The 15,943-nt window shown below is 43.8% G+C and overlaps 1 protein-coding gene across 1 annotated transcript; it reads left to right on the plus strand.

The window, feature by feature from the left end:
* The first annotated feature begins 1,162 nt into the window (after positions 1 to 1,162).
* Positions 1,163 to 15,936, plus strand: hif1aa (hypoxia inducible factor 1 subunit alpha a). Its single transcript, XM_079370682.1, has 15 exons — positions 1,163 to 1,485; positions 9,485 to 9,675; positions 10,088 to 10,239; positions 10,435 to 10,519; positions 11,316 to 11,425; positions 12,052 to 12,251; positions 12,434 to 12,540; positions 12,678 to 12,825; positions 12,951 to 13,258; positions 13,351 to 13,550; positions 13,654 to 13,776; positions 13,876 to 14,132; positions 14,221 to 14,320; positions 14,419 to 14,509; positions 14,748 to 15,936. The coding sequence occupies exons 1-15, from the start codon at positions 1,454 to 1,456 to the stop codon at positions 14,909 to 14,911; spliced, it is 2,268 nt and encodes a 755-aa protein (XP_079226808.1). The 5' UTR covers positions 1,163 to 1,453; the 3' UTR covers positions 14,912 to 15,936.
* Positions 15,937 to 15,943: the final 7 nt, after the last annotated feature.

The raw sequence follows: 15,943 nt of genomic DNA on the forward strand, positions 1-15,943 counted from the left end.
AATAATAATCACACATTGTGTAATCTAGATAACTGCCAGGGCCTGTTGTGTAAAGAAGTAGAGTAAAGTAGACTACTGTGGTAAGAAGGGGAGGGTCAAACAAACCCACGTTGCTCCCACTGCTTGGCGTATGAATGTGTGTAAATGGGATTTGTTACTTCTGATAGCAGCCTCTGCCATCAGTATATGACTGATAAGAATGGGTGTGACTTACAGTGTAAAATCCCTTTGAGTAATAAGAAGACTATAGTAAGACATTGTAGAAGCTCAAGTCCATTTGTCATTTATCATCCCTTAAAAACTATCAGACAACTGTTACAATATGTTACCTCGGGGAAATGACAGCAGAACTTTATGAAACTTGATAAAACTCCATTAAAAACATGTCCTCTCCATATGCATTGTTCTTTATTTGTCTCTCTTGTTACTCTCTGGGTTATGGGCCTAAATATCCAATATCAAATTAGAGCAAAGCTGCACAAGTCATGTCTGGTCTTGTATAATATTCACTGTGAGACCGGGTTCATAATATTTGTCCTCAGGTCAAAGTGTGCAGCTCTGCCACTCACACTAAAGTGTTCTGTCCGGCCAACAGTTCTGAGAAGTGATAAAGAAAGCCTGGGTTTGCTGTCCAACACATGCAGAGTGAGAGGTTGAAGGGTTTTAATGCATGGTAGTGAAAAGAACATAATCTGCATGGATCTTGCCTGGATATTTTTTTGGAGGATTGGAAAATATTGTCCTTCCAATTTTCTTTTCCATCCGTAGAGCTGAATCACAGGCAACATGGTTAACTGCCAAACATGTGGGAAGGTAGGAGGAGCCTTACCGCATAGAAATCATCAAACCAGTTCAAGAGAATAACCCAAACCATTTGTAATCCCAGAAATCCCTTTCTCTGATTTAAAGAGTGCACAAACAACATAAAAATAAAAATATTTGACTCCAGGTTTAAAATTCTTGAATATTGGGCAGATAGCCGATTTTTACACATGTATTTTCACACTGAACACAATATACAAGGGAACATCAAAACAGTGTTTTTTGTCAATCCAACGTAGATTCAAACAGCAATCCCATGAAAAAAAAGACTTTTCCCTGTCCGGTTATCTGTGCGCGTCCTCGATGGTACAGGCATGTGACTGCGCGTACCCGCTGAGGCAGGGGGCGGGGCCAGTGATCCTCCACGGTGATTGTCTGTGTGTCTTCTCTCATCAGCGTGGCACTTATCTTTGAAGAACAGCCGACGAATGGGCTTATTTAGCAGATGAAAGCTTAATTCTATTTATTTATTTATTTTTACAAAATCTACATAGCGACCAGTTGTATGTAACTCGAGGATTACCTGATAAATATCATTGAATAGTCGTGTGATTGTTGTTTTTTTTCTCGACGGGCCCGGATACTCCTTGATATCAATAGAGAGACTGAACTCAGGTCCTTCCGTCCTGACATGGACACAGGAACTGTACCAGAAAAGAAAAGGTAACGTCAATGCTAACCGAGGCTACACAACTGGCTTTATGGATGTTTAAAACCCGACTTAACAGCTGCGGCCTCGGTGTTGAACTAATATCAACTCGTTTGCTGATGTTGTGGGCTTTATTTCTAAGTTAACCTTTAGTTTAGGATATTTGTTCGACAGAGAAAAGGCGTCAAGGAGCGAGGCTGTCATCATTAGCAGGCGGCTAACGTAGCCAGCTAACTAACTGTCATAAAGAGGGTTTTTTTTTAACAATATATGAAGAGACTGTCGTGTATTAAAAGACAATGTGTATCTGGTGGGATTTTTATTTAGTTTGAACCTAAATCAAATGTATTCCGATTTTAGTGTTGATGTGAAATAAAGCGGATGTGTATTTTATGATCGGTGAAGAGACATCCTGAGTGTTAGCTTTGACTTGGCTTTATTTTGACTTTGCTCTTGTTTTACTTGACGTGTTGTGTTGTCTAAGGTTTAATGTGCCAGCACTGACACTTCACACAGCTCATGTGAGCAGTGCAGGAGATGGGTGTGTGGTGTCTGATTAAATATTGAGGGTTTGACAGTGAGGCAGGTCCAGGCTTGAGTTGTCTTTTTCAAACAGGTACAGACACCGACTAGGATCACATGATCCTATTTAGTTTTATGACTTTGTTGGAAAACGTTCACATCCACTGAACTTGCTTTCTCTTGAGAGTCACCAGGAAAGTTCTAAAATATTCCTCATTGTTTACAAGTTTTTTTTAACAAAGAATCAGCTTCACGTTTATTTCGAAACAATGTCACAGAAGTGTCCTGAAAGTCATGCCATGATAGGATATATATACCTACAAGGCAAAACCACCACCCACACACACAGACATACACACACACACACACACACACACACACACACACACACACACACATTTATTAAGAGATTTGTCTATGAAATGTGAGACAATACACCAACAAGATTTTACAAACCTGTAGTTACAATAGAGAGAAGTGGTGTGCAAGTCATTCAGTAACCCAGAATACAAGTGAACATCCACTCGAGCTAAGACCATGAAATGTTTTTTATAATTTGTTATGTTGAATTATTATTCATATATTGCCTAGAGTAGGCCTTTTCCCCCAAACTGCTGGGTTTAAATTGCACAGCCTGTTTCTGAAGCCTGGTAGACTTTTAATGGACTTGTGTAGGTATTAACTTTTAAGAGGATTCTTATGTTTTTAAATATTTTCATGGTTTGGCTTTTGACACATTTTGTTGTAGAGATGGGAAAGTGGATAGAGCCGGGAATCAGGGAGAGTGGGGAATGAGATGCGGGAAATGAGCCGCAGACCTGATTGGAACCCGTGGCCGTCTGCTTCAAAGCGCGGCAGCCTCCTCTTGAAGCTGATGTTTGACATGCTCGTGTGAAAACACAGTAATACGAATTAACATGCAGATGAAGAACTCGTCCTCAGATTTGTCCTATTTTGGATCAATTAAAAATAGACACCCGCATTCCTAAGTGAGTGCTGGATCCAGAACCAAGAAGGTATGAAGAATCAAAAATGAAAGCTAAAGAGAGGAAATGTTGGGATCGGGAGGAGAGTGGCGATGACATGCAGCAGAGAGACAAGGCTGCATTTTAACCCACGGCTAAGGGCTGCATCCTCTCATGGGGCATAACCAAACTGATACAGAATTTATAAAAGTTCACTGGATGGGGAACTTCGCGGCAGCTGTACATTTTGGCATGAAAATAATTTCTTTGGTTGAGAACAGTAGGAAGACTGATTAAAAAGTTGCTATTGCCTTCAAAAGTGCTCCCTCTGTATTTGCAAAAAGATATAAAAAGGGTTGACAAAACGATACCAAGTGTTTCACGGCTAGTTTTAGAAGACTATGACTATTGTAACAATTATTCCACATGGGCCCTGTGTTGTCCCTATATTCATTAATGGGGTGGTGTTGGCGATGTTTTTGAACTTATCGTCATGGTTTGGTTGAAAACAATCATGATATTTGACTCAGAGTTAAAGGTCAGCGATTGGCCTGTAGCTCTTGTGTCAGTGTCGTACCAATTTAAATTCGGTTAATCAGTGTCAACTTTGTAACTAAAAGAAAATAAATCCAAAGTTGTGGCCTGCTTCGATTCAGGTTTGGCTCGTCTCCGAGAGGTGCCTTGGTATTATTTCTGTCTCATCTCTTAATCACCCGGGCTTGACGTCAATAGGAGTGGCCAACTGTGTGTACAGAATCATTGCCTGCAGTTTGCAGCCTGCTCGGAGATACTCGGGTACAATGCCCACTTTTGTGAGGCTGGTTTGAACTTGAAAAACAAACATGCATGTGCAGGGCATCGGCATGTTTTGTCTGCGCACACATTTTTCTTGCTTCATGTTTTGTGATTCAAGACAAACCTGAGGGTAATATGGGCACAACACTCGTTTGAGCCACGAGCTTTCTCTCTATCGAGTTTTTTTTCTGTGTTCCCGCAAAATGTAAAGAGAGTGACGTGTTTTAGTGTTCAAAGCAAACGGTTGGAAACGTCTTGGCTGTGATTTTGAGGACTGATGAAGGACGCAACAGTGCAAGCCAAGGAAGGAAATATGAAAACAATACCTCCATAAATCATGTATCCAGCCCATTTCACTATGCTGTAATTGAACCTTTCCATACCTGAATGTGGATTCATCACGGAGCTCATGAGATGTTTCTTTTTACATGTGGTCTTCGCCTCTGTCTGTGATGTTTGCTCGTGTTTATTCACGGCGTCCCTGACACGGTGTCACATTCTCAAAACGTACCACGATGGTCCTGCTCACTAAAGTTTAGTCAGTGATAGCTTTCCTTCCTCTCAGTAAACATGTTTGGAGGTGAGCAGTGTAGAACTGAGACTGTGCGTCTAAACTAAGCTTTTTGCCGTAACATGAATTAAGGCTGGATAAGTTTATCCCTTGTGATGAGTTACACGCACATATTTCTTTTTCTCCCGTCGTCGACGCGGTGAGTCTTGATTCCCTCCTGTCCTGTAGAGTACACTCCTCTCCTTTTAAGTGGCTCACTACTCCTCACCGTGTGGGTTCGAGGTAAACAAAGGCCCTTTGAGTCACCTCCTGTAAACTGCTTTGTCAGAAGTGACGTTCAAGTAGATTAAAAAAAACAAAACAAAAAAAAAACCTCATCTGCCAGAATAATCAATGGCAGACACATTTGTCACTGTCCGTTCACATGGATCAAGTCACAGATTGAAATCACGGAGTGCATCATTTTCATTATATCAGGGAATTGACAGATAATAAATGCATTTGCTTACCTTTATTTTTTTGCTAAGCTAGTCGTGTCAAGACGACGACCCCCCCCCCCCCCGAGTTGCTCCGGCCTTAAAACCTTAAAAAACGCACAACAAAAATCCATCCCAGAATAAGTGACCTGCTTTCATTCTCAAAAACACGCTTCTCTCTCGATTTAGCATCGGCGATGTTAAACATTGAGTAGAAGCAGCAGCCTGTTCTTTATTGGCCGTGTGTGTGTGTGTGTGTGTCCGTCACTGCTCCTGATGCGCGTGTTGGGAGAAGTGGAACGTGCATTTAGCGTATGCTACACTGTCAGTGTTTGTGCGTGTCAGCGTGTCCCTGTGATGCTCCGTCATGTAGACTCCTGAAAGAGGAGCAGGGAACAGAAGCCGCAGCTACATTATACACACACACTTCATTCTCAGCATAGATTGTATGCATTACTGTTGGGTTCAAAATGTACCCTCCCTGTGGCGGACGGCCCTCTGAAATGTACCCGCCAAATGGAAATCCACCAGCATTTGGCGCTTGTGCGGGTGTTAAGTATGGACTCTCTCTAAATGTCGCCTGATTAAAGCAGATCGTCTGGTTTGCTTTTGTAAATTACGCAGAGTCGGGAGCATGAGACTGTTTCATAACTCGTTCAGATCTCATGTTAGTCGGTTTTAGGGAGAAACGAGCTTCAATACTTTCCAGTGGATAAAGTGCAGACTTTCATTGCGGCTTAGTTCAATGAATCCTCCCGTCAGTTGGTCGTACAGAAACTCCAAAAATCCTCAAATGCATCTCAGCCTCCTATAAGGCAACACACTGATCGTCTGAGGAAGTGTTTTATTTGGTTTGTAAAATCCACCCTGTGTGAGCAGCACTCTCTTTAAAGGCTATGAAAGGCCGTTTACGAGGCGAGTCTTATTTGATAACTGCAATGCTGTTTAAACATGAGGGTAGCCATTGTGACAGATTTAAAGTCCATGATGGCCAAAGGGTAATTAGTTTGCTGGTAATTAAGACGTGCATCCTCTGTTTTCTGAAGTGTAAGGTTGCATTAATGTGGGCTGAGGAGTAACCAGGATGTAAACATGTTTACTGTCCCTTTAACACGGGGCTGGTGTGAAATGACCCGCTTGGTGCTTTTCCTTGAGCGATGACTTGACACGGCGGTGTTTAATGTTGCTTTACATTTTTTTTGTATCCACAGTTGGCCACTTGCGTGTGTGTTTTCACGTGGATTGCTTTTCGTTAGTGTGTGTGTGTGTGTGTGAATACTCTCTGACAGTTATTACCTGAGCGTGCAGATTTACTGGCCCCCTGCAACGTTTCAGCAGCCTTTGCATCGTCACAGCAACACAAAAGAAGGGAAGCTGCACAGACCGCAAACTGATGAAAGCAGTTCAGGTTAAGAGGAGTTCATAGCTGTAAAACACGTCGACTACCAGGGCATGTTGTTGTTGTTGTTGTTGTTGTTGTCTGTTGCTGCTGATGGACGGGTTCTATTGAAGACATCAAATGTTTTTTCATTACACGGTTCTTTTATTTAGTTGGTACGATGCTGCTCTCAAAAATGTCACTTCATGTTTTCTGTCTGATTATAACACTAAGACTTCATTCATCTTTAAAAAAAAAAAAAAAAGGTTTCATTTCAAAGATACAACAGCTCAGGGTGCATCTGTGTTTTTTCTGCTCCAAGCTTTTTATTGCTGGTGTGTGTCGGTGTATAGTCTTAGTAAAAAGGAAGCAGGGTTTAAGTCATACCATGTGGAGCCGCTGTGCAAATAGGAAGACAAAAAAACAAATATGGCCGATATATTATATTTTCACAGACTTTCCTCAAAGAAAACCGGTAGGGATGTGGGGGCAGTTAAAAAATCTATTCAAAGGTTCGAATCACAGAGCCGAGGAGGTTAGCGGAAGCATTTTGGCTTCAATCACCATCTCCAGCTTCTCTTCAGATGAATGAAAGAATCGTATCGTGAGTTGAGTGAACCGTCGCATCCCTATAAAACCGGTCATGTAGGGTTGAAATCTCATTGTGCACAGTAACGTTGTCTGAAACGCTGCCTCACCTGTTCTCCGCTCTCTCTCTCGCTCTCTCTCTCGCCTCGTCTGCACCATGCAGGTATCAGCTGCTTTCTGTTTCTGCGTGTTTCAGCTTTATGTCCCAAACGTTACACTCTGTTGCTGTAAACTTTAGCCAGGCTCTGAGTGTTTCCATTTGAGGAGGCGATGCAGACAGTCGGTTCTTTGTTTTTTCCTCTTCCTTGTCCTTATGCTCAATGATTTGAAAGACGGCAGTTAAGCCTCAGTTCGAGGTGTAATTTACAAGCGCTTAAAGAACCGTGGAGCGGTTTAATAAAAAGAATTGTTGCAGCCCTCATAACAGCAGAGCTTTCCTTTGCTTTTCCTCCCAGTTTGGCACACCGTTTTGGTGGTGTTGTTTCTGTGGAGTGGATTATATAAGAGATAAGACATTATTTACCCTCACACTAAACAGAGCTGACAGATAGTGGGAACATTTCTCTACAGAAATAGGTCAGCCCATGGTAACTAAAACAAACCACGTTTTCATTGTACAATGTTTCCTCTTAACCTCCAATCCAATGTCTTCATTGTAGTTTTTTTCCCCCCCACAACAGCACTCATTGTTATTAGAAAAAAAAACTACCGTAAGTCTAATTAATGAAACTGCAAACTATGCAGGAGGGAGGGACGTCGAGCAGGAAGCTGCCGCAGGGCATGCATGGCCATGTGCATTAGTGGTGTTATGTAACTGTGGCCTCTCTGCTGGCCGCTGTTCTGATGTCAAGGGAACTGTTTTGTTTTCTTTGCACGTTTAATGTTAAAGAAGGAATGCTGATTTCTCAGGGGTCAGAAAGTTAAAAAAAAAAAAAAAAAAGTTTTGAGCTAAAACTTGTGTTGCACTAAAACTTGTGTTGCACTGAAATCACAGACTTGAAGGTGTGTGTCTGTCTGTCATGTTGAATTCATGTATTATGTCATCTTGTGTGTTTTTGTACCTGCGGAGGATCACGGCTTAGTCTTATTTAAACGGGATTTGCATAACGTCACGTGACATGATGGGGCGAAGGAATCACATCTTGTCATTAGATCATCAGAAGCTTCATGAGAGCTCTCTGGGCTTTCCAGCGTGCTCCAGCTCTTCAGCCATCCTGGTCTTCTGACATCGTTCCTGTTGGTCGTCAGCCCAAAGGAAAGTCGACTTGAAACAGATGTCGATACAAATCAGGACTTGTTGCATAATGCTGTGATCACATAGTCCACAGGGCTGAGAGAGCATAATGTAAATGTTTGTACATTTGTACTGACTAATGGTCCAACATGAGCCAAGTGTATACGATGGCGCTTGTTTGGATTGAGTACACATAAACATGGGTGACAGGAGGAGGCTTTTTTTGTTTTCTGTTAACTTGAGAAGTGCAGACGTTGATGGTACTGTTTAAGATTTCTTTTGCTTAAGTCCATATTTTAAAGTGTTTTTTTTCCGTTTCATTGGATTTAATGTCAGCACTTTAAACACTCTCCTGTGCTCGTGAACACCTCAATCCTAGTTATTCTTAGGTTTATGTAATGTCAGGCCACACTCAGGATTGTCGCTTCAAAAGGCTCATTGTGTGATTTATTTTTGGTGGACTTGTTTTTTTTTTTTTTTTTTTTATTAAACCAAAAAGCTCCCCGAGCCCTCTCTTTTGTGTTCTGTATGCAGCAGCTCTGCCAGGTGACTTGACTCACTGCCAGCCCCATTTCTTTAACGGCCCAATTTTCTTGTTTTGTTTCCTTAAATAACAACATGGCTTCGGTCCATGCTGTAAGTGCATAACAGATCAATCTCGATTAGGTGTACATTTCAAAGCCAAGGGCTTTCGGTCTGCAGCCTTTGTTGTTGTGATTCAAGTCCAGCGTTATTTGAAAGCATTGATGGTCACAAGGTCGACTCGTGCTCTACAGAGAGAGAGATTAAAGTATCCGGCAGCCGTCAGGACAGCTATTGCAATTATGTGAAACACTCGGCCAGACTATTTATGTGAGTGGGCCTTCGAGTTTCACAAACACAATCCAGTGCTTAGCTTAAAAGCAACATGTTTTTTTTTCTTTTTCTTCCCGGTTTAAGTTGACTGAGTGAGAGTCCATTAAGAAGAGCTCGGAGAACGGCCTTGAGAAATTCCTGATCTTGAGCGTGGAGAGCGAGAACACACGACAAGAAGGAAGCTCATGTCAACTGACTTCACTGAATTCACCCAGAGTTAGTTTGTGCTGCTCGTCGACGGTGTCCATAAGTCAGTGTTGTCCTGCGACACTTTGCGTTAGTGCCAGTTTTGATCATACTCCTCCTTCTCCTCCGCTTTAGCCAGCCTCATAAATGTCACCATGATTTGTATATCACTGTAGCTTGGCTGTGCACCAGCAGACACACAAACAGACAGAGAGGAGAATCCATACCCGGCCATCCAGCCAATCGCTCTGTGGGGCCGCTCTCCTCGTCTTTTGGTCAGAAGCCAATAAGATGGTTGCAGACGGCCATGTATGTAAATGAGTCAGACTGGATACAGACAGCAGCTGGGCCGGAGGCTTGTTTGCTGCTGCAGCCCCAGCGACCGACTCTGTACACACTCGCAGTCAGGGAGGAGGGATGTCAGAGCTCGCGGCGTGCATGCTTGGATCCCAACCAGCCCGTGACGAGTCTGACGCTGATCTGTCACCCCCCGTCTCCCGCAGAGTGAGCGCCGAGCGGAGGAAGGAGAAGTCGAGGGACGCGGCGCGATGTCGGCGCGGGAAGGAGTCGGAGGTGTTCTACGAGCTGGCCCAGGAGCTGCCCCTGCCCCACAGCGTCCGCTCCAGCCTGGACAAGGCATCAATCATGAGGCTCACCATCAGTTACCTGCGCATGAGGAAACTGCTCGGCACAGGTCAGTGTCTGTGGTTGGACCTTTGGGTGCAAAGTTTGAATTTCCTTACCAACAGAGACTTCAAGTGTGTGGAAAGTCTTAACCTAAAAAGTGAAAGTAGGCTATTTCAGAGGAGTTGAAAAAAAGTGAGCAGAGCCTTTGATGCTGCGGAAATGTGACAAAAACAACGATAGATTGTTAAAGACTGAGTCAGCTTGTCTGGGAAATCGACTGACACATACTCAGATATAGATCCCTTTGCAGATATGCATGTGAGTGCAGCATAGTGTCTGTCTGTGTTCCTCCCTCGAAACACGTCAATTTAGAACAGGACTATTGATGTCCCAGTTTTGTTCAGGCCTTTCTCTTTTTCTTTCCCTACCTTTTTTCTTTTTTCTCATCTCTCTCCTTTCTCCTCCGTTATCTCCCCCAGATGGGCCAATGGCAGAGGAACAGTCGGAGCTTGATGAGCAACTCAACAGCTCCTACCTGAAGGCTCTGGAGGGTTTTCTCATGGTGCTGTCCGAAGACGGAGACATGATCTACACGTCGGAGAATGTCAACAAGTGCCTCGGGTTGGCACAGGTCGGTGTGTTTTCACCAGCGGTGTGTGGGCAATAGAGAGGGAGTGAATTGGAGACCGCTTAGAAGTTAGAAGCTCAAGAATTTTTCACGCGGTTCACAAGTTTTAGCTACACACGACGCCTCGTCGAGTGAAAATGTCCCTGCGGGATGTCGACCAAAGCTAGCGTCCTTACGTAGTCTCCCTCTCTGCCGCAGTTTGACATGACGGGACACAGCGTGTTCGACTACATACATCCCTGTGACCAAGAGGAGCTGAGAGAGATGCTGGTCCACAGAACAGGTGAGAGAAAACAACTGGGAGCTGCTGCACTTTCTTTTAAAGGTGGTTTTAAAACTTTGCTTTTCTCTCGTGCCTTTGGCTGCTAGTTTATCTTTCTCTGTTTTGTTTGAATAAGTGTTTATTGTGCTTGTGTGTTTATCTTTGTCCCCTGTAAAGCACATTGGGTTTACGTTTGGGTGAAATGAGCAACACAAATAATATAGAATTGAATTGATGTGAGAGACCTCATGAATGAATAGACGCACACGAGCGCTCACCGATGCTCCATTCAACACAGATTAACTCTGAACTGGCGGATTTAGACGACGACGCCGTCCCAACGTTTTCTCACTTCAGTCGTGAAGCTTAACTTCTCAGAGTCGTCTAGTTTCGGGACATTTCTAGAACAGTCGCTGCATTACAGGCACGTTTCCTGTTTTACTTCCACGACAGCACTTTTCTTTCTTTGTGCGTTTCTTTTTATTTCTTTCGTCTGTAAGGTTCTTCATAACATCATTTCTCGTGAATGGCTGCTGATTTAAAGCCACATGAGGTTTTCTTGTCAGCTATTGTACTCAGTCACTGTGCACTTCCATTATCTAATCCATAACGGGTGGCAGCTCCACTTCCTTTATTTCCCCTGTTGAACATAGCCACAGTGTCGATCCTTTACTGCTCAGTAGCTGCTCTAAATGCAAATATGAACTGTTAGCAGCAACACAACACGGGGTGAAAAAAGAAGAAGTTGTAACGGGCAGCTCTGAAATGACGAGTTTCCTCTCATTGAGTGACGCCCGTCCTACCCGTGTGATTTCAGGCTCCAAAAAGGCCAAGGAACCGAGCACAGAACGCAGCTTCTTCCTCCGAATGAAATGCACCCTCACAAGCAGAGGCCGCACTGTCAACGTCAAATCAGCCACCTGGAAGGTAGGCAGCAGGAGAAGAAAAACAAAACGCTGCAATTTGTAAAAAAAAAAAAAAAAAGAGTTTTTTTGACTTAATTGAATTATGAATGTTAGATAAGAGCTGTGTTGTACCACTGGTTATGTTCGAGAAGCAGCCATTAAATATCTTTAGACTAAAAGGCAGTACTCATTGTATCTGTTTTATGATTCTGATAATCTACTGTTAATCGTGTTCCATTCAGAGTTCAAAGTGTTATTTGAGTCATTTCTTCCTCTGCTGATTAGGAACCCGTTGAACTTTAAATGCACAAACATCGTTGGGGATGAATGCCTCTGCAGTGAATCAATGAAATGGAGCGTCATGCTAGCCTTGATAGAAATGAACTAATCAGTCATTTTAATTGATGTGAAAATATATAAATCATGAATTTATACCTGGAGGAGTTGTGGAAGCATGATGGGAAACTTGAATGATCAACAAACGAGCCACGATATGCTTCAAAGTTCGCTTTAAGTCTTCAGACTTTTCCTCGTTACGTTGAAACTTGCTTGTGAAACATCGTGGACATGTAGATTAGAAGTGATCAATCCGGGTCTTTGCTTTCTGCTCAAGTTGTAGCTCCCTTCTTCTCCTCCTCCTCTCTGCAGGTGCTCCACTGCTCGGGTCACGTCCAGGTATACGAAAGCCTCACCGAGCAGACTTCCACTGAGCAGGAGCCTTCTTTCCCCTACTTGGTTCTGATCTGTGACCCCATCCCTCACCCCTCCAACATCGAGGCCCCTCTGGACACCAAGACCTTCCTCAGCCGTCACACAATGGACATGAAGTTCACGTACTGTGACGAGAGGTGAGTTTCTCTCTACCACTGAATAGAATATGCTCAAAAGGTTTAAGGTGTAGTACTCACTGAATTAAGACTAGCATAGGCTAACAGAGCCACCTAGTGGTCAGTTTCTTACTCTACAAGTCCCCAACTCCCCCTTATCTGTTATTTGGTTTATTTATAGATGTATATATATTTTTTTTAAGGATCACTGAGCTCATGGGTTATGATCCAGAGGACCTGTTGAACCGTTCTGTGTATGAGTACTATCATGCTCTAGACTCAGACCACCTCACAAAGACTCACCACAACTGTAAGCATTGAACTGCATAAATATTATACAGGGATTGATTTCTTTTTCTAAACTTAAATTTGCAATAGCAGCCATTTTTTTTCTCCTCAGAATGTCTTCATCAGTTTTTTTTGTTCTTCTCTCTCTTTTAATGTTAGTGTTTGCAAAGGGCCAGGTCAGCACTGGCCAGTACCGGATGTTGGCTAAGAGGGGAGGCTTTGTGTGGGTGGAAACCCAAGCCACAGTCATCTATAACAACAAGAACTCTCAGCCACAGTGTGTTGTCTGTGTCAACTTTGTGCTCAGGTACTTAAAAAGCTTCTTTAAAAAATATATAAAAAATATTACATTTTTGGAAGTCTTAGTATTCAATTTGATTATTCTGAAAAATCCTGTTAACGGACTCTAACAGCTGCATTACTGTGTTGCAGTGGCATCCAGGAGGAGAAGCTCATCTTGTCTTTGGAACAGACTGAGGATGAGAAGTCGATAAAAGAGGAGGAGCAGCAGGATGAAGAAAAGGCTGAAGTTGAGAGCAGCCAGTCGGACGCGTCTCCGACCCCACTGAAAGAGGAGGAGAAGAAGCCTGAGCTGGATGAGGTCAAACTGTTCACACAGACCGTCGAAGTCCAGCCGCTGTCCAGCCTGTATGACCAGCTGAAAGAAGAGCCTGAGGCCCTCACCCTGCTCGCACCTGCCGCTGGAGACACAATCATCTCCCTGGACTTCAGCTGCCCTGGTATGTGCTCTCACATACACACAGTTAGAACACGAAACAAGTGAGTGTCTTGCAGGAGCACATGTTGACTTCCCCTCTGTCTTCTGGTTCAGATTCAGAGATCCAGCTGCTGAAGGAAGTCCCTCTCTACAACGATGTCATGCTTCCCTCCACCAGTGACAAGCTGGTCCTGCCTCTCTCTCCTCTGCCGTCCAGTGAGCCTCTCCTTGTCAATAGCACCTCTAAGGATGCAAAAGCTGAGACCTACACCACAGCCTCATCCTCGACAGAGACCAGACACGGCCCCTCAGAGGCAAGGCAGAGTGCAAAACTGTGGAGATGATCAGCTTTATTATCCTCTAAATATTCTGTACTGAGAGAGAGAGAGGTTGACCTGTGACTTCTGTTCTCTTTAGGCTGGCGGTCCGTTGGATTTTTGTTTCCCCATGGATTCGGAGATGAGCTCAGATTTCAAGCTCGACTTGGTAGAGAAGCTGTTTGCCATTGATCCAGAGCCCAAGACCCCCTTCAACACACAGGTAGTGATGCTACTGCATTTAAATCGAAATAATTCATGCTCAATAACCGTGAGATGCGAGCTGTATTGTGATTTGATTTTTTTCTTTTTTTTCTTTAAGGCAATGGAAGGGTTAGATTTAGAGATGTTAGCTCCCTACATCCCAATGGACGATGACTTCCAGCTGCGCAGTCTGAGCCCAGATGAGCCTCTGTCCTGTGGACCAATCAAAGCCCTTGAGAGTCCTCCAGTCAGCGTCACACAGGACATCCACAGCTATCCCAGCTCCCCATTCAGTGCACCAAGCAGCCACACCGCTTCTCCAGCTCCACCTGAGCCAATTAACGGCCCTCATTTTGCCGCTATCATTTCCAAGAGGTACATTTTTATTGTTAGAGCAGTGCACATTTGTTGCTGTATCGTGTAGGTACTTTGATAAGCTGATTATATTGTTACCATGCTGCAGGACTCCACATGTGGAAAAAGAAGTTTCAGTGAGGACCCTGACAGCTCCGAACACACAGCGTAAACGAAAACTGGGTGACTTAACACAGATGATTGGACAGGTTAGTCTTCTATATCTAGTCAAGCACTGGATTTTATACATGCAACTTCATATTTACTGATGGTGAGTTTGAGTGTTTGTTTTTGACTGTCTTTCCAGGGAAGTCTGCCCCCGGAACAACTGGAGCAGGGCAAGAAGCTGAAGCCCTCAGAGTCGGAAAAAACTACGACTGTACTTCTGCTGCCTTCAGGTGATCAAAAGAAACCTGGGATGTTGGGGTGTGGGTTTAGCTCAGTGGTTATAGCGTACGCCCCGTGTACAGTCGTCGTTCCAGCAGTCATGGGTTTGTAACTGACTTAGCTCCTTTGCTGCATGTCAGCCCCGTGTCTCTCCTCCCAACATTACCCGTGTGTCTCCAGCTGTCCCGTCCATCAGACGCATGAAAACGACAGGAAGATAACCTTTTTTTTTTTCTTTCTTTTTTTTAGATTTGGCGTGTCGTCTGCTTGGCAGCACGTCAGAGGGCTCCAGTTCCCTTTTCGGCCTGCCACAGCTCACCCGCTACGACTGCGAGGTCAACGCCCCCTTACAGGGTCGTCAGTACCTGCTGCAGGGGGAGGAGCTGCTGCGCGCTCTGGACCACGTCAACTGAGTCAAAGCTTAGCCTGCTCACTGCTGAACTAGACTGGACACTACAATTTCTCGCTCTCTAAGACCCCCCACCCCTCTTCCCCTCGCCCCAACCACCCACCCAACCAACCCCACCCCCTCTGCCCCTTATTTATGTACGTGTTTGAGTTTGACTTTAGTTTGGCTGCTGTTTGTGCACATCATGTGATATCTGCAGCATTCCACTGTGACAAACATCATAGCAGCATCTGGGTTTTGGTGCAAGGGATTTAGGCGTCGTGAGATGTCCAGTTGTTGCCCTTCGTTTTTGTTGTCTCTGCTCCGGAGAGTCTTTCAGCACACAGCGCCTCTACATGTGGACCCCCCCCCCTTCCAGCAGGTCACCACAGAACCTGGCGCCACTGCCAGCAGTGTATTGTAAGCTTCAGTCGCACAATTTATATTTTCTTAAAAAGAAAAATATTACCAGCAATATATATTAAGCCTTTTTAAAGTCATTTTAATGGGATTTGAACAATTTCATTTTTTCCTCCCATACTTGTATGTTGTAGTACTCGTACCTAACCAGACGTCTTTAGTCCAGAAGTATGAACATGTTTAAACCAGTTTCAATGTTTATCTCCATTTAATAGATATGTCTTTGAGATAAATGCATTTAATTGTGTAGCAGTCCAGTACATGTCACTGTATTACTTTACTGTAAGTGTGCTACTGTACATATAACAGTTTGACTTCACAGCTTTGACTCATACTCTCACGTCAAGAGTAACTTCACCTTCCGTTGCTTCCCTTCATGCACCGTTGGATTTTCCTTTTAACATGGTGAACTCATGGTTTTGGTTTTAACTGTGTGACATACAAGCAGTTAACAGAGTGATCTCAGTACTTCATATTTTACCTGTGTGATCATCGTCCTCAGCGTAGCATTAGGAGACGTCAGACTCATTTGCTCAGTTAATGGTAGATTCAAACCGTTGATCCGTATCATATTGTTGGGTCCGTCATGCTTCTTGTTGCTGTCTAACATTAAATGGCTTTAATAAAGTGCATCATT

The sequence above is a fragment of the Symphodus melops genome (genome assembly GCF_947650265.1).
Source record: "Symphodus melops genome assembly, chromosome: 19".
NCBI classification, from domain to species: Eukaryota; Metazoa; Chordata; class Actinopteri; order Labriformes; family Labridae; genus Symphodus; species Symphodus melops.